This window comes from Daphnia magna, linkage group LG5 (assembly GCF_020631705.1).
Source record: "Daphnia magna isolate NIES linkage group LG5, ASM2063170v1.1, whole genome shotgun sequence".
Lineage (NCBI taxonomy): Eukaryota > Metazoa > Arthropoda > Branchiopoda > Diplostraca > Daphniidae > Daphnia > Daphnia magna.
The window spans coordinates 11,291,592-11,308,864 of NC_059186.1; the positions used below are offsets into that span (position 1 = coordinate 11,291,592).

Below are 17,273 nucleotides of genomic sequence, written 5' to 3' on the forward strand. Positions count from 1 at the left end.
TTCGTCAAAATCTGCCAAAAAGGACATCTCTTGAAATTCGACAATAATCACTCATCATAATCAAAATTGAACGCTGATTTCGATTAAGTGATTGGTTTTCTTGTTAAATTAGCCATTTCTTAAATAAAATAAAACAAAGTGCTGTTAGCGCCACAACTTTAGTTTTAGTTTTTTACGATTATTTCATAAACTATAAGGCCAATCAAAAAATAAGCTTGATTTCCGTGATTTTCATTCAATTCAGAATAAAAATCATGTGTTTTAAGCAGAATTTGAAATTTTGCCAAAATTGAAAAAGTGGGAAGGGTATAGCCTTCCCACTTTCGTCAAAATCTGCCAAAAAGGACATCTCTTGAAATTCGACAATAATCACTCATCATAATCAAAATTGAACGCTGATTTCGATTAAGTGATTGGTTTTCTTGTTAAATTAGCCATTTCTTAAATAAAATAAAACAAAGTGCTGTTAGCGCCACAACTTTAGTTTTAGTTTTTTACGATTATTTCATAAACTATAAGGCCAATCAAAAAATAAGCTTGATTTCCGTGATTTTCATTCAATTCAGAATAAAAATCATGTGTTTTAAGCAGAATTTGAAATTTTGCCAAAATTGAAAAAGTGGGAAGGGTTATAGCCTTCCCACTTTCGTCAAAATCTGCCAAAAGGACATCTCTTGAAATTCGACAATAATCACTCATCATAATCAAAATTGAACGCTGATTTCGATTAAGTGATTGGTTTTCTTGTTAAATTAGCCATTTCTTAAATAAAATAAAACAAAGTGCTGTTAGCGCCACAACTTTAGTTTTAGTTTTTTACGATTATTTCATAAACTATAAGGCCAATCAAAAAATAAGCTTGATTTCCGTGATTTTCATTCAATTCAGAATAAAAATCATGTGTTTTAAGCAGAATTTGAAATTTTGCCAAAATTGAAAAAGTGGGAAGGGTATAGCCTTCCCACTTTCGTCAAAATCTGCCAAAAAGGACATCTCTTGAAATTCGACAATAATCACTCATCATAATCAAAATTGAACGCTGATTTCGATTAAGTGATTGGTTTTCTTGTTAAATTAGCCATTTCTTAAATAAAATAAAACAAAGTGCTGTTAGCGCCACAACTTTAGTTTTAGTTTTTTACGATTATTTCATAAACTATAAGGCCAATCAAAAAATAAGCTTGATTTCCGTGATTTTCATTCAATTCAGAATAAAAATCATGTGTTTTAAGCAGAATTTGAAATTTTGCCAAAATTGAAAAAGTGGGAAGGGTATAGCCTTCCCACTTTCGTCAAAATCTGCCAAAAAGGACATCTCTTGAAATTCGACAATAATCACTCATCATAATCAAAATTGAACGCTGATTTCGATTAAGTGATTGGTTTTCTTGTTAAATTAGCCATTTCTTAAATAAAATAAAACAAAGTGCTGTTAGCGCCACAACTTTAGTTTTAGTTTTTTACGATTATTTCATAAACTATAAGGCCAATCAAAAAATAAGCTTGATTTCCGTGATTTTCATTCAATTCAGAATAAAAATCATGTGTTTTAAGCAGAATTTGAAATTTTGCCAAAATTGAAAAAGTGGGAAGGGTATAGCCTTCCCACTTTCGTCAAAATCTGCCAATAAAGGACATCTCTTGAAATTCGACAATAATCACTCATCATAATCAAAATTGAACGCTGATTTCGATTAAGTGATTGGTTTTCTTGTTAAATTAGCCATTTCTTAAATAAAATAAAACAAAGTGCTGTTAGCGCCACAACTTTAGTTTTAGTTTTTTACGATTATTTCATAAACTATAAGGCCAATCAAAAAATAAGCTTGATTTCCGTGATTTTCATTCAATTCAGAATAAAAATCATGTGTTTTAAGCAGAATTTGAAATTTTGCCAAAATTGAAAAAGTGGGAAGGGTATAGCCTTCCCACTTTCGTCAAAATCTGCCAAAAAGGACATCTCTTGAAATTCGACAATAATCACTCATCATAATCAAAATTGAACGCTGATTTCGATTAAGTGATTGGTTTTCTTGTTAAATTAGCCATTTCTTAAATAAAATAAAACAAAGTGCTGTTAGCGCCACAACTTTAGTTTTAGTTTTTTACGATTATTTCATAAACTATAAGGCCAATCAAAAAATAAGCTTGATTTCCGTGATTTTCATTCAATTCAGAATAAAAATCATGTGTTTTAAGCAGAATTTGAAATTTTGCCAAAATTGAAAAAGTGGGAAGGGTATAGCCTTCCCACTTTCGTCAAAATCTGCCAAAAAGGACATCTCTTGAAATTCGACAATAATCACTCATCATAATCAAAATTGAACGCTGATTTCGATTAAGTGATTGGTTTTCTTGTTAAATTAGCCATTTCTTAAATAAAATAAAACAAAGTGCTGTTAGCGCCACAACTTTAGTTTTAGTTTTTTACGATTATTTCATAAACTATAAGGCCAATCAAAAAATAAGCTTGATTTCCGTGATTTTCATTCAATTCAGAATAAAAATCATGTGTTTTAAGCAGAATTTGAAATTTTGCCAAAATTGAAAAAGTGGGAAGGGTATAGCCTTCCCACTTTCGTCAAAATCTGCCATAAAGGACATCTCTTGAAATTCGACAATAATCACTCATCATAATCAAAATTGAACGCTGATTTCGATTAAGTGATTGGTTTTCTTGTTAAATTAGCCATTTCTTAAATAAAATAAAACAAAGTGCTGTTAGCGCCACAACTTTAGTTTTAGTTTTTTACGATTATTTCATAAACTATAAGGCCAATCAAAAAATAAGCTTGATTTCCGTGATTTTCATTCAATTCAGAATAAAAATCATGTGTTTTAAGCAGAATTTGAAATTTTGCCAAAATTGAAAAAGTGGGAAGGGTATAGCCTTCCCACTTTCGTCAAAATCTGCCAATAAAGGACATCTCTTGAAATTCGACAATAATCACTCATCATAATCAAAATTGAACGCTGATTTCGATTAAGTGATTGGTTTTCTTGTTAAATTAGCCATTTCTTAAATAAAATAAAACAAAGTGCTGTTAGCGCCACAACTTTAGTTTTAGTTTTTTACGATTATTTCATAAACTATAAGGCCAATCAAAAAATAAGCTTGATTTCCGTGATTTTCATTCAATTCAGAATAAAAATCATGTGTTTTAAGCAGAATTTGAAATTTTGCCAAAATTGAAAAAGTGGGAAGGGTATAGCCTTCCCACTTTCGTCAAAATCTGCCATAAAGGACATCTCTTGAAATTCGACAATAATCACTCATCATAATCAAAATTGAACGCTGATTTCGATTAAGTGATTGGTTTTCTTGTTAAATTAGCCATTTCTTAAATAAAATAAAACAAAGTGCTGTTAGCGCCACAACTTTAGTTTTAGTTTTTTACGATTATTTCATAAACTATAAGGCCAATCAAAAAATAAGCTTGATTTCCGTGATTTTCATTCAATTCAGAATAAAAATCATGTGTTTTAAGCAGAATTTGAAATTTTGCCAAAATTGAAAAAGTGGGAAGGGTATAGCCTTCCCACTTTCGTCAAAATCTGCCATAAAGGACATCTCTTGAAATTCGACAATAATCACTCATCATAATCAAAATTGAACGCTGATTTCGATTAAGTGATTGGTTTTCTTGTTAAATTAGCCATTTCTTAAATAAAATAAAACAAAGTGCTGTTAGCGCCACAACTTTAGTTTTAGTTTTTTACGATTATTTCATAAACTATAAGGCCAATCAAAAAAAAATTGATTTCCGTGATTTTCATTCAATTCAGAATAAAAATCATGTGTTTTAAGCAAGTTTGAAATTTAAAAGCCTAAGGACATCTCTTGAAATTCGACAATAATCACTCATCATAATAATTGAACGCTGATTTCGATTAATGATTGGTTTTTTGTTAAATTAGCCATTTCTTAAATAAAATAAAACAAAGTGCTATACTTTGTTTTATTTTTACATTATTTCATAAACTATAAAAGGCCAACAAAAATAAGCTTGATTTCCGTGATTTTCATTCAATTCAGAATAAAAATCATGTGTTTTAAGCAGAATTTGAAATTTTGCCAAAATTGAAAAAGTGGGAAGGGTATAGCCTTCCCACTTTCGTCAAAATCTGCCATAAAGGACATCTCTTGAAATTCGACAATAATCACTCATCATAATCAAAATTGAACGCTGATTTCGATTAAGTGATTGGTTTTCTTGTTAAATTAGCCATTTCTTAAATAAAATAAAACAAAGTGCTGTTAGCGCCACAACTTTAGTTTTAGTTTTTTACGATTATTTCATAAACTATAAGGCCAATCAAAAAATAAGCTTGATTTCCGTGATTTTCATTCATTTCTTGTTTAAGCAGCCGTTTTTTAATAAAATAAAACAAAGTGCTGTTAGCGCCCCAACTTTAGTTTTTTTTTTAGCCCAATTGTTTAAGTAAAAAAAAGGGATTATCTCGCTCATGAACGGGGATGTTATGATGAGGAGGCCAATTATTAAGTAATACAATGAATATATTACAACCTTGACACGTTTCACTATCTGAAATTTAACTAGTCCATGGACAAGACTGTGCCTGTTTCCTTCTACTGGTAATGGAGTAAATCCGTGCCATCACGTTACCATTACTTTGAAATTTGAATCGCAATTTTTGGTTTTTTACACACACGTTTTAATTCGTTTCTTCCATTTTTTTTAACTAATAGAATTAATTTACCGAAAAATTTCTTGAAAACATTTTTCTATTCCACATCTGGCACATAACGAAATCCATTGGAATATCGGAATTCAAACAAAGGTTTGTCACACAAATGAAAGCAGAATGTTTAACCCGCCAATAACATCATGATGGAGAATTTTGGTACTATTTCTCAACCGGTTTTCTGTAGCGTTTTCTTTTGAGCTGACTAGGCTGATGAGTGCGCATGTGAATCTGCAACAGATAAGTGCTATGGAAACGCATTTCACAAAAAGAACATTCGTGTGGTGTTTCCCGGGTGTGAAGCTTTTCGTGAGCAATCAGACTTGACTGGAGATAAAACAAAAAGGAAGAAAAAAAAAAAATTTGCGATGCATGAGGTAAAAATATTTCACAAATTACAACCAACCCCTTAGAACCTTACCTTAACCGTCAACTTTACGGGACAAAACGAGCACTGGAAGCCTCGAGTTGGATCGTGCATTGACTATAAACAGCAGTGGAAAAAATGTATAAAGCTCTATTTTAAAAAATCGTTAAAATTACCCGATGATCTGTTAGAGTTTGCTTCGTGAGAAAGATTTTGTTACACACATCGCATGTGTATGCCTTTTCAGGGTGTTGTGCCAATGTGTGTTCCTACGCAGACAACCAATACCGATTTCATTTCACAATACGAAAAAATATTTATGTCCATAAAGTCAAGAAATACCTTTAGCTGCGTCATATCTGAATATGTGAAATCACAGCCAGGCTGTGTGCAAGGAATAGCAGCAGAAACACCTGTGTGGGTGGTGAGATGTTTTTCGTATGCCAAGATTCGGCCTTGACAAAACTCCTTTCCACAGTATTCACAGCGATAACCGATTTTAGGGTGTTTGCGTCGGCTAAGATAGAGAGTAAATACAGAAATTTAAATGATAATTAAAAGAGATATTTCTATCAGAAAAATGCTATTTTCGTAGATTGAATAAAGGAATTCATTCAACTACATGGTAGAATTCTACATATATGGACAAAAATTTATAATTACTCCTCCATCGGATCCTTTTTCACTTCTTTTTCTTTTGTTTCATGTTTAGTTCTATGATGACTGACGTACGCGAACCTGGTGAGATATAATGATAGTTCAGCAGATCACAGGTAAATTTTACCGTTAATTAGTGGCGCATTTTTCAGTAAGGTTCTCAAATAGAACCATAAAACACCAATATTTTCATTACCTTGACCGGTAAGATTTCCCACAGATGTTGCAAGCATATGGTCTCTCACCTGTATGAGTTCTGAAAACAAGATTTGTAATTATGTGGCTTTTCGATTTCGTTCAAATTGGAAAGATGGAAAATTACCGAATGTGGCGTACAAGAGTGCCTTTCTCGCGAAATTTTTTGTCACAATATTTGCAATCAAATGGCTGGAAAATACCATATATACATAAATAAATATTCCCTGGTAGTTAATCGCATTTTTCTTACCCTTTCATCGGTGTGAATCCTTTCATGAATTCCCAAACGTTCCTTTGAACTTACAGTATGACCGCAAGTACTACACATAAAATTTTTGGGCGGTTTGGTGCGTGATATTCCACGATGATTTAGCCGAATATGGGAATTCAGGCTGGATCTAAACACAAATGCTCGACCACATAGCTCGCATAAGTGTGACTTTATGCCGCTATGAAGTTTGACATGATCTTGGAACCCCTTGGCATGGATCATTTTTCCGCATTCATTGCATTGTTTTTTAGCTAAGCGCAAAAACGTATAATTGATGTAGATAATCTGTAAACGGGAAGGAGACATGGAAAAGTTTAGAAACTTACGGCCCGATTTCTTGACAATTTGCTGCTTTATTATTCCATTTCGGCATCTATCCTCAAATTCTTGTGATGCCTTTAAAATAGAACGACCTATTTCTTTGCTCCTATAATATCAAGGAAGGAATTATAAATTATACCTCACAACGAAAATGAACGAAGTTTTTACCTAGTAAGCATCTTCGAGTACCATAGGAATTTCCTTTGCAACCTTCTCTTTAAGTGGATTTCTGTTCGTAAAAGACGCTCGGCCAACGCTAGATCGTTTTCATCGCTCTCATTTTCTTCAACGTCAGTGCTGCTGCTTCCACTCGGCGAATATTCGCTATCATCATCCATTATTACAATCGACGAATCTTCACTTTCCGACAAACTGCTATAACTAGGTGAGCGTCCATTTTTCTTGATATTTAATTCGTTGGAGTCGCCATCATAGGAATCCATTTCGTCGTGAAACACTCGGGGTAGGTTATTCTGGACAGCAGGTTGTCCCTTCAAAGTGACGTGGACTTTTCCATTGTTATATGCCATATTCTCAACATCGGTCCACTTGATTAGTGCCCCCTTTATTTCTTTCATCCGCCTTGCAGCAGCGCGTTTACGTCGGCAGTACACGCGCTGTGGTTGTGAAACCAAGAAGGTTGGTTGGCTAAATGAAGTCCAGTCATGTATGATCGGTTGTCCTTCATCCAGTGTCGGTGTAGCCGATGCAGAGGTCGCTGATGGGAGGACAGACACTTCAGAAGGAGCATAAATACCACAGCACCATGTTTGCAAATGATAGAGGAACAACGGGTAGCTTGATGACTCAAAGGGACTGCTTAGTTTGATTAAGACTGATTCAAGATCTTCTGATTTTGGAACATAACTGCCAACAAATTCACTTGTAACAGGCAGCGTAACGGCTTCCGGATCTGGATTTTTTTCGGAAATTGTTCCTTCCTCTGCAATTACAGGAATACCAGCATTACCATTAGGTAGAAGAACATTGCGCACGATTTCCTTGCCATGAGTCGTGACGTTGCCACATGCGATAACATCTTGAGAGTCCGTTGTAGGAAAACAATCTGTTATTGGTAAACTGTTGGTATAGATCACTATGCGATGTTGAATCGTGGGCGTCGTCAAAGACAAACAATAGGAGCACAGGTTGCTTCTCTCCGACGCCAACAGAAGGCATGAATTCGATTGACTTCCACTCGCGTTTGGAAATTTTGATAGCAGTGAATTTTCGTATAATTTCTTATCTGCATAACCAACACATTCTGGAATGTCATCATAAAGCTTCAAGTAGGAAGTAAGTTCATTGATCGTAGAGAACTGCGAATTTAGAGTTCGGTGATAAACCTGCCGCCCTCGAACAAAGTAGCGAATGGTATGGGTAGGGGTGCCTATGTTGTTTGAACATACGCCCTCGCTGACTATGACGGACTTGGTGAACTCGAATAAGTTGTTTTCTTCCAGCCATTTAAATTTTAAGCAAATTGACTGTTTTTTCGGCAGATAATTTTCTTGCCAGGACCACGATGGAGGAAGAACAGCTTCCTTAGGGTTCAGCAGGTTCTGATGTGCAACGATATAAGGTACCGGAAATTGTTGGATCTGCTGAGCAGAAATACAAATTGCGCGATCACCATGCACAGGCATATTCGGCCTAATTAGAAGTCCTGGTTGGCAAATCCATGTTGAAGGAAGAGCAGCTTGTTTCGGCAAGATCATATCCGCCTGCACTGTTTTGTTAGGCAATGACAGCTGCTTGTCTTGATTACTAACTCTCACTTCACATCCACTTGAATCTTCAGGCACATTTGGTCTGATTATTAAACTATTTCGAGCTGGTTGTGACAGTTTCGCAGAATTTCCTGCCGGTGAAGATGGAAGCGTAATGAGAGTTTCCTTCGGATTTAAGGCGCTTTTTAGTGTAAAATTGTCAGATTCACCAAGGTTTCTACTGGCATCATTATCTGAATGCAGAATAGGTGATTTAGCCAAAGCCTGAGATTTTTTCCGGTTGCTATAAGTTTTTTGAGGGGCAACCGGAGGTTTTTCAGGAAGTGTTCCTTCTATAGTGTCTTGTTGCTTAGTTTGCGGCATCATTGTGGCTTCCTTGCGTACAATTGTCTTCGGCACAACAATAGGTGTCGCAGCAGGAGCAGGAGATCTTAAATCCGTAGGCCTTATTGCAATTTTCCTAAATTGTTGTAATTCACCTTGCAGGATTCCCTGTGTAGGAAAGAATTATACTGTAAAGAATCAAATATCTGAAAATTCCTGCTACGTTACCAAGAAAATATTTTGGTACGGCTCCACCAACAAGCCTCCAACGTGTTGGGTCACAGGCTGCCGCTTGGCCTTTATCCCCTTGAACTGTTGTCTCTTTGATAATATCTGCATCATCGAAGTGCTTGTGGCAAACCGAGTGAAATTTTCCCAGTTTCAAATCGTTCCGACCTATAAGCTTTTGCCATACGTACACTGTTTTTTCATCTTTTGGTTTGAAAAAGTGTATGCTTTCCTTGCAGGAATCATATCCAGATTTGCACCCCTTTACGTAGCACTTCGCACCGATCCTACAACATTGGATTAAGATAGATACAAGCATAGTAAGCCCCAGAAAATATTATGGTCAACAAACATCGTAATGGAACGGTCTCGTTTGACGCATTTTTTCTTGTTACATTTATGGGTATGGTTGAACGGTAAAATAACCAGGGTGCAGCTGCTTGAACCTAATAACCAAAATGTAGCCTATTCTAGAGATTCTAGCCTCCGAGATTTACAGTAATCATTTGCTTCTCTACTAGAGCCTTCTATACATACTGCTGGCTGACGAACCACCATCTATCCTCTCCAACAGGGCTAACCTATCTATCTCAACCTCTAATGACGAACAATAAAAATGGGTAGCAATGCTTCCACAGTTTGTCCCTCAAAAGAACTTAAGCATTGATTGCTAAGACTGGTTGGAGCATAAGCTTAAACATGAGTTCATTCAAGATATGTACTGCTACTATCTTGGTATGTCCAGCTTACCTTTTTGGTGTTTCTTTGTTTGCTTGACCGAACTGATGTCCCATATTGATGCAGTCAGCTTGTCTGGCCAAATCACTGTGATCTTATAAAAAATGTATAAATGTAGCATAGACTTAAAAAGTTTGGGATAAGGTGTATGTGTATGGTGTACCTTGATGTACGCCTGTGCTTTGTTGCACACTTGTTGGTAATGCTGCTATCAGAATTGTTTTAGTTGCAGTATTTTTATTTTGATGTGAACTACCTAAAAATTGGTTGCAAAAGCTAATTTGCAGATAAAACTGTTGGTATCATATTTTTACTTGACTCAACAGTATGTTGTTTCCAAATAGTTGTTGATGATGTTGGATCCTTATGTGTTGGTAGCTTGAAAATGGTAGGAACTGCAGTTGGTTTCAGTCTTCTTACAACACCTTCTTTAAAACACGTCTTTTCGAAATGATCACTGCAAATTCTTTGGCCTTCGAGATCAGGAAGGCTATGCTCCGAAAATCCTGTGGCGGCTTTATTTTCCCGTAATGCAATCATCCACCGATGTATGGCAGTTTCTTGTGCTGGCCATTGATGCCATGAACAACCTCTGGGAACTGGGTGAATATTGTTGCATGATCTCACTAAGCACTTTGGTTTGCCTACCATTCTACGTCATGGGCACTGCCGAACATAAAAAAAAAAAAAAAAAAAAAAAACACACACACAATGGTGAAATTGAATATGGATGTCGTGAAAATAATTCGTTGGTTTGGCGCTAGTAGGCCAGATGGCTGAGTGAGGTATGAAGAAGTAGGCCGGGTAAATCTACGTGCATGCAGATACAAGCAGAGAGACGAGGGGAACGTAACGCTCCCACTCCCACCGTTCGTTATAAGTCCGCCAAGACGTACAATTCTGCTACGCCATCTCATAGCCCCAAGTGGAAACACGTTGCATTTGAAGAGACTGAACAACTGGGGAATTGGCTGTGGCTTTCTGTGTTGGGAGTAAGCCAAACCTCTTCTTTATTATAATTCTTTGCTGAGAATATTTATCCTCTGGTGAGAAACGAGCTGTAAGGAAAACACAGATTTTACGGTGTAGCTCTAACGATTTATATTTTGTATAAACATACCTGGATGGGCAGAAATTGTCGGCTTGCCCTGTGGATCCATACGCTACGGAAAAAGAACGTAAAATTAAAGTCAATTTTTCAGTGGATGGATATGTATCCGTACCTTCAGAGTGTAAACTCTATCACCATTTTCGTTCAAATAATACATGAGATACATGATGAAGAAACGAAGTTCTTCATTGATCAATGGTTGATCAAATCAATCAATCAAATCAATCATGATTGCCATTGATTCGCCAAATGTCTGTGGAGTCAGCTTTGCTGGCCGGAGATGAATGAGTAGACGTATTCCGTGGTGTTGACGGATAGAATATTGTTATTATATAGAATGTTGTTATTATTTCGTTCAATTCTCTCGGCCAAAAAGAAAGAAAAACACTTGTAACCTAAATTTAAAAAATACATAAAATAAAACAAAAAAAAAGTATTGTGGTTTCGCGGGAACCATATTTCATCAATTCGGATAACATTCCTATACTGCACCACCGTCTTTGAAAGAATTTTTTTTATTTCTATCCTCTGTCGATTTTCAATTGTTTCTTTTTCGAGAAGTAAAACGCGACGAATATTATGAGAGCTAAAAGTAAAAAAACAATAAAAGAAGAAGAGAGGAAAAGAAAATGGATCACAAAAAATTCGCCTTCGTATCCAAAAGCTGGAAAACACAAATGAAACGGGAAAACAAAAAAATTTATAGCTTGGCGGACTTATAGCTGCTTCAACATGGCCGCATTAGCATTGAATCAAATATTGAAGAATTATTGCGTCATCTTCATTATATTCATTCACTGGGCGTCCTCGTCATCTTCATTGTCAAATGCGGCTTTGTTTCGACCCGAGCTTAAGGGAAACATTCGAGCGCTACATGCTTTAAAGACACATATTAATTAGGAACACTGAATAAATAACAATTACTTACCTAATTTCATCGAAGAAATCCAATCAGTTAATTGGCGTTCCTTTACAATTCGTGACATCTCATCACCAGCAACCACGAATGGGGCAAAAACAGTGCCCTTACAATTTGTCAAATTCCCATAAGACATGAATGACACATCTTTTAGAGTGACATTTGCCTTTTCAAAATCTGAAAGAATTGCCATCTGGAAAATGGAATGGAATAATTGATCAATAGTGGCGTTTTACTAATTTACATAAAAATCTAAAAAAAAACTTACCAAATTTTGGGACTTCACTGAAAATGAATTGAAATTGTAAAACACAATTGTGACGTGGTCACATCCTGGTCTGTGGAAGGCACATAATCGGATTACCAATTCGGACATCGGGATGAATGTGTTTCCGTTCGGATTCTTATCCAACTTTTCGTGCATTGCACTATAAGTGGCCAAACCAGAGCCTCTGGCACCGAAGCATCCCACCCAGTTTTGTATTTTTGTTGATCTAAAAGGGAAATCACTAAAAGAAAATGTATGTTAAACTCGTCTACAATTAAAAATAAATAATTGTTACCTCCATTCACGAGCAAATGATTTTAAGCCATCGAAACTTTTTTCGGTAAGGAAATGTCCTCTGGACTGACGTCCTACAAAAGCTACGTGGTTTACTCCTTTAGTTGAGAACGGAGGATATCTCACCATAGATAATTTAGCTTCTAGCTAAATAAATGTATTTCCGCAAAATAAGTAAGTGATATTTAACTTTCATAAAAAATACTTACTGCCTGCGATGTTTGTGGAAAGTTTCCCCTATAACAGGCTTTACACACACGTTTATCAAATGTTCTAGTGGAAAATACATTGGGTACCTAAAGTTTTAAAATAAATTACAATTAGAAATGCAATTCACAATAATGGCAAAGTTGTTCATACCTGATTCAAACATGATGCGCACATGAGCCCTTCGGGTAACTCCCACCAATCACATTTCTTAAGCACTTCCTCGTTACGAGATACAGCGATAGAAAAATTCTCTTCTTTTGGCACAACATGTGCCTGTGGTAAATCTTCTAAAAATACAATATAAAATAAATGTTCTGCAGCAGCTGAGAATATAGTAAAAAATTATTTTGAAAAGAACAAACCCTTGAGAAACTTTGTAATGGTTTCAAATCCACACGTCTTGACAATTTCTTGAAGACGTTGCTGTTCTCTTCTCTTGGCACCAATAACAATGCCACCATACAGAGGCAGAATTAACAGAAAAATTCTACTTAAAACGTATAAGAACAATTATAATAATTTTCAGCATTACCACACCTTTGAGAGACAAAAAATAATGTACTCATTACATAGCTGTAAATCATTTTTCGTATATTTGCTATACGGTGCTGCGTCCTCAAGGGATGTATTCCGATGTACAGAGACGATAGTAATTTTTTAAAAAATCCCCAGGAAAGACACTTGAATAAAAAAAACTGAACCAAGTTTTTAGACCTGAGGAGTGGGTCCACAAGTCGTGATTCTTAATACTCTTGCTATGGAGCAAAGCTATAATAGTGACAACAAGTAATGGATGGTTCACTTATCAACAGGATTTTTTCTTCGACGTTTCCTTTTGAGATGACTAGGCTGATGTGTGCGCACATGAATCTGCAACATATACGTGCTATGGAAACGCATTTCACAGAAAGAACATTCATGCGGCGTTTCCCGAGTATGAAGCTTTTCGTGTGCAACCAAGCTTTCCTATAACAAAATATAATTCATTACAGCCAAGAAACTTTAATTAGTTCTATGTTAAACTAATGCTATGGGAAAACTTGCCTTAGCCGTCACTCTAACAGGACAATAAGAGCACTGGAAACCACGCGAAGGATCATGAACGGACTAACAGAAAAAATAAATAAATACAAAAATTTAAAGATGTCATAAATTTCAATTATTTTGAGAACATATTTTAACTCATTTTGAGTTCTGTTCTTAAATTTATTTCTGAAATCTAACTACCAGATTTTTTTAAATTTAACTAAAATTGTTTACGCCAGGGTAAGTTTAAGAAAATTGTAACAAACTAAAAATTACCTGATGTAAAGTCAGATTCATCTTTGTCAGAAAAATTTTCTTGCACTCATTACAGACATACGCTTTCTCGGGATGTTCTGCTAACATGTGATTCTTATACAAACAAACCAAATAAATTTCAAAAGTCAACTATCAGTTTTAAAAAATGAAACAGAATACCCTTAGCTGCCCCAAATCCGAATACGTGAAATCACAGCCGAATAGCCGACAAGGGATGGCAGCGGCAACTCCTGTGTGAGTGCTGCGGTGTCTTTCGTACGTCAAAAGCCTGTGAAACGTTTTTTGACAAAATTCGCAACTGTAAGTTGGACCGTTCCAGCGCCTAACTCAGCACGAAATTGGAGAAAAGTAAAATAGAAAATTAAGGTATGATAACGTCATAAAGATTACCGGAATGAAATATCAAATTCAAGAGAATTACCGCGATAACCGTTCGGTTCCTGGTTCCTTATTTTCGTGTTTACTCCTGTAGTGGCTGACGTACGTTTGCCTGAGATGCAACAGCCGTTCAGATTAAGGCATCACAATGGAAACATAATGACTAGCATTAGTATTTGATATATAGTGATTCCTGTTTTGTTGATCTACGATTTTCCACAGAAGAACTGGGAAGAACATAGTCACTTTTCACTAATCACCTGGCAGCGTACGACGTTCCACAAATGTTGCACGCGTATGGCTTTTCACCGGTATGAGTACTGTTGTTATTGGATTTGCACAAGGCATTATTGCGACTGCTAGAACATTCTAAACATTGAACACTTGCATACCGGATATGGCGGATGAGAGTCCCCTTTTCCCGAAATTTCTTGTCACAGTATTTGCAATCAAATGGCTGCATGAAAAAATTTATAAATAAATAAATCATGAAACACATCACAGTTTAACATCCAGAAGCAAAAACTGCAAATTATTTTACCCTTTCGTTGGTATGGATCCTTTCATGAACTTCCAAGTGATGTTTTGCCCTACAAGGAAAGCCACATGTGCTACACTTGAAATGTTTAGGACGAGCCTGTCCACGATGATGGAATCGAAGATGCGAGTTAAGGCTGTTCCTAAGTACAAATGCCCGGCCACACAGTTCACATAAGTGTGACTTCACACCACTGTGAACTTTAAGATGGAATTTCATTCGAGCAACTAGAATCATTTTGCCGCACTGGTTGCACTGGGTTTTGGGCTGCACAAGAAAAGTTATATGAATCATGTCAAAAATCAAAATATGAAAAACAAAGAGTAACGGTCTTACGGCTAGCTTTCTTGGTGATTAACGGCCGTTTTGTTTCGTCTGATACGTCAAACTCGCGTTTTTTCATTCCAAATTCTTTGGCCGCCATCAAAATGGAACGTGCGATGTTTTTGCTCCTTAAATATGGGATTTTAGTTAACGCACTGTAATTTTGAAAGGCTCACAGAAAAGGACGTTCAAAATGCATTACTTGTAAAGTTTCGCAGAAAAATCACGAAGTTTTTTTCTTAGCATTTTCTTTCGAAGAGCTTCTCTCTCTAGAAAGACCTTCGCCAGCACAAGGTCACCTTCTTCCTTTTCGTTTTCTGTGTTCGCTGATGGACTGTTTGAGCAAATCTCCGAAATGAAGAGATCCTGTCGAACGTTTGATTCGCCCTGTCGAGAATACCCATTGGAATTACTATCCTCGCAAAAGAGATCGGATAGAGTAAGTGGAACAGATAGTTCTCCGTTTAATGTGACGTGAATTTTTTCCTTGTGAGATTTCATATTTTCAATTTTATCCATTTGCAATGCTGATTTTCTGGTTTGCTTTGAAACACTAGGACGGAGGGCTTTGCTGCGACGGTAGGAGTGCACTGGCTGTGCTACTAGGAAAGACGGCTTATGTAAATCGATGCCATCCTTTGCAATAATTTTCCCGTTCCTGACTTTCGAAAGGCGAGCTTTATGCTTCACAATGCCAGTGGAAGTAACACCATCGAATTTGAAAGGTGAATAAACCCCAAGACACCATGTTTCCAAATGGTACGAAACCAAACTGTAAGTCGAGTTCTCGTATTCGTCAGAACTGGGATGTTTAAGAAGCATTTGTTCAAGTTCTTTCGACTTGGAAACACAAGTGCTAAAAAATTCATGGGGGTATTGCAACGTAAAGGCCGCTCTATCATCAGCAGGTCGTACACTCCAGTCATCACTAGGAATTATCATTTCGGCAACTGATGAATTCCTTTCACGGAGGGTTTCGCAAGATAATTTTACCGGTGTCACGGGTTTGTCAGTAGCTATACCATATGTGTGATCCGTAGGCATGCTAGTAAATTTGGGATCACCATCTTTTCCACTGACATTTTGATTTGCATGCTGGATCGGCAACTTTAATTTCACTGGAGACTGATGACGCATGTTACCGTCAGTTTTCTTCGAGGGATTTGAAGGCCTTTTCTGGATATTTTTTTCGACAACGGGTTGAACAATATTTTGTCTATCTATGGCAGCGCAAATTGATTTTTCAATATTATTGCTTGTCGTGTTGGAGAACTTGGGGTTGACATTGTCTTGTGCATCATCAAAAGTTTTTACACACGCAGCGAGCTCTTCCAGCGATTCGAACTGAGACTTGAGATTTTCATGGGAAACTTGCTGGCCCCGGACGAAGTAGCGGATCGTTCTGCTATTTTGGTTGATAATGGTTGTCTTCGTGTATTCGAACTTGTTCTCATTCAGCCATTTAAATTTTGAGCAAAGGAATTCCTCTTCCACTGAACTGCCTTCTTGCCAAAACCATGATACAGGTAGACAAATTTCTTTAGGATTTATAGTTTGTTTTTCTGGAATTCTGTAGGTGTCTAATGTGTGATAATCTGGTTGAACAGCATTTCTTATTTCACACAGTACATTAAGTTCTTCACCATTAGGAACAGGCAAACTATTTTGCACAGGTTTTCCTGTAGAAGGGGAAAATGTGAAGTAACATACTAAATTCAAAATTATCTTGATTACCAGTACGAAGTTTTGGTAGAGCTCCATCAGTGAGTCTCCAACGACAAAAATCATACATAACTATTGGCCCATCTTTGCCATCATATATTTTCTGTTTCATAATGTCAGCATCTTCAAAGTGCTTGTGGCAAACAGAATGATGTTTTTTCAGTTTGGCATTTTGTTTGCCTATCAGTTTTTGCCATTCACTTAAAACCTTATCATCCTTTGGCTTGAAAAAATATATCTTTTCATAGCTCTCATACCCAGAGTTGCATCCTTCGACATAGCATGTAACAACCATCCTATGATAAAAATATTTAAGATTAGACGATTTGGAGAAGAACAAGATGTACGTGACCAAAAGAAATAAGAATGGCTCTTCTTCTGTGTCTTTAACTAAACGTAAACAACTGTACAGTTAGGCAACAGAATAAAAAATAATTACCTATTTTTACATACAAAATACAGGAATCATTGGGTAACTATCGAATAATCTAAAAGAATTTCCTTTTCCCGCCAATCGAGTTTATATAACTCTATTTTTCTGTCAAGCGTCCTCGTTTCATGTGGAATAGACAGCAGACAGGCTTATAATCAAAACGAAGCCAGCGGCACCTGGCGGCCACGCGTCTAAATTCAGTAGTAGCCACCAGGCTTTTGATTATACGCTAC

At 36.3% G+C, this 17,273-nt stretch overlaps 3 protein-coding genes across 4 annotated transcripts; all 3 read right to left on the reverse strand.

The window, feature by feature from the left end:
* Positions 1-4,729: 4,729 nt before the first annotated feature.
* Positions 4,730-10,384, reverse strand: LOC116923512. Of its 2 annotated transcripts, none has more exons than XM_032930000.2 (14): positions 9,856-10,384; positions 9,705-9,797; positions 9,554-9,628; positions 8,804-9,090; positions 6,690-8,743; positions 6,527-6,627; positions 6,180-6,451; positions 6,054-6,118; positions 5,928-5,987; positions 5,738-5,812; positions 5,417-5,591; positions 5,251-5,343; positions 5,129-5,191; positions 4,730-5,034 (listed from the first exon to the last, which is right to left on the reverse strand). In XM_032930000.2, the coding sequence occupies exons 4-14, from the start codon at positions 8,915-8,917 to the stop codon at positions 4,870-4,872; spliced, it is 3,237 nt and encodes a 1,078-aa protein (XP_032785891.2). In that variant the 5' UTR covers positions 8,918-9,090; positions 9,554-9,628; positions 9,705-9,797; positions 9,856-10,384; the 3' UTR covers positions 4,730-4,869. The 2 variants fall into 2 exon arrangements, with proteins under 2 accessions (XP_032785891.2, XP_032785890.2); XM_032929999.2 differs by having other exon boundaries at positions 9,554-9,635.
* A 902-nt stretch (positions 10,385-11,286) lies between these two features.
* On the reverse strand, positions 11,287-12,918 carry LOC116923515. Its single transcript, XM_045173566.1, has 8 exons — positions 12,913-12,918; positions 12,706-12,833; positions 12,494-12,630; positions 12,343-12,429; positions 12,135-12,280; positions 11,840-12,080; positions 11,581-11,764; positions 11,287-11,529 (listed from the first exon to the last, which is right to left on the reverse strand). Exons 3-8 carry the CDS (start codon positions 12,515-12,517, stop codon positions 11,447-11,449), a joined length of 765 nt encoding a protein of 254 aa, XP_045029501.1. The 5' UTR covers positions 12,518-12,630; positions 12,706-12,833; positions 12,913-12,918; the 3' UTR covers positions 11,287-11,446.
* Positions 12,914-17,266, reverse strand: LOC116923513. The gene is made up of 12 exons (XM_045173565.1): positions 17,047-17,266; positions 16,620-16,903; positions 15,088-16,564; positions 14,899-15,013; positions 14,565-14,828; positions 14,416-14,480; positions 14,284-14,343; positions 14,067-14,135; positions 13,805-13,967; positions 13,646-13,738; positions 13,388-13,450; positions 12,914-13,309 (listed from the first exon to the last, which is right to left on the reverse strand). Exons 2-12 carry the CDS (start codon positions 16,900-16,902, stop codon positions 13,142-13,144), a joined length of 2,820 nt encoding a protein of 939 aa, XP_045029500.1. The 5' UTR covers position 16,903; positions 17,047-17,266; the 3' UTR covers positions 12,914-13,141.
* Between the last annotated feature and the right edge of the window lie 7 nt (positions 17,267-17,273).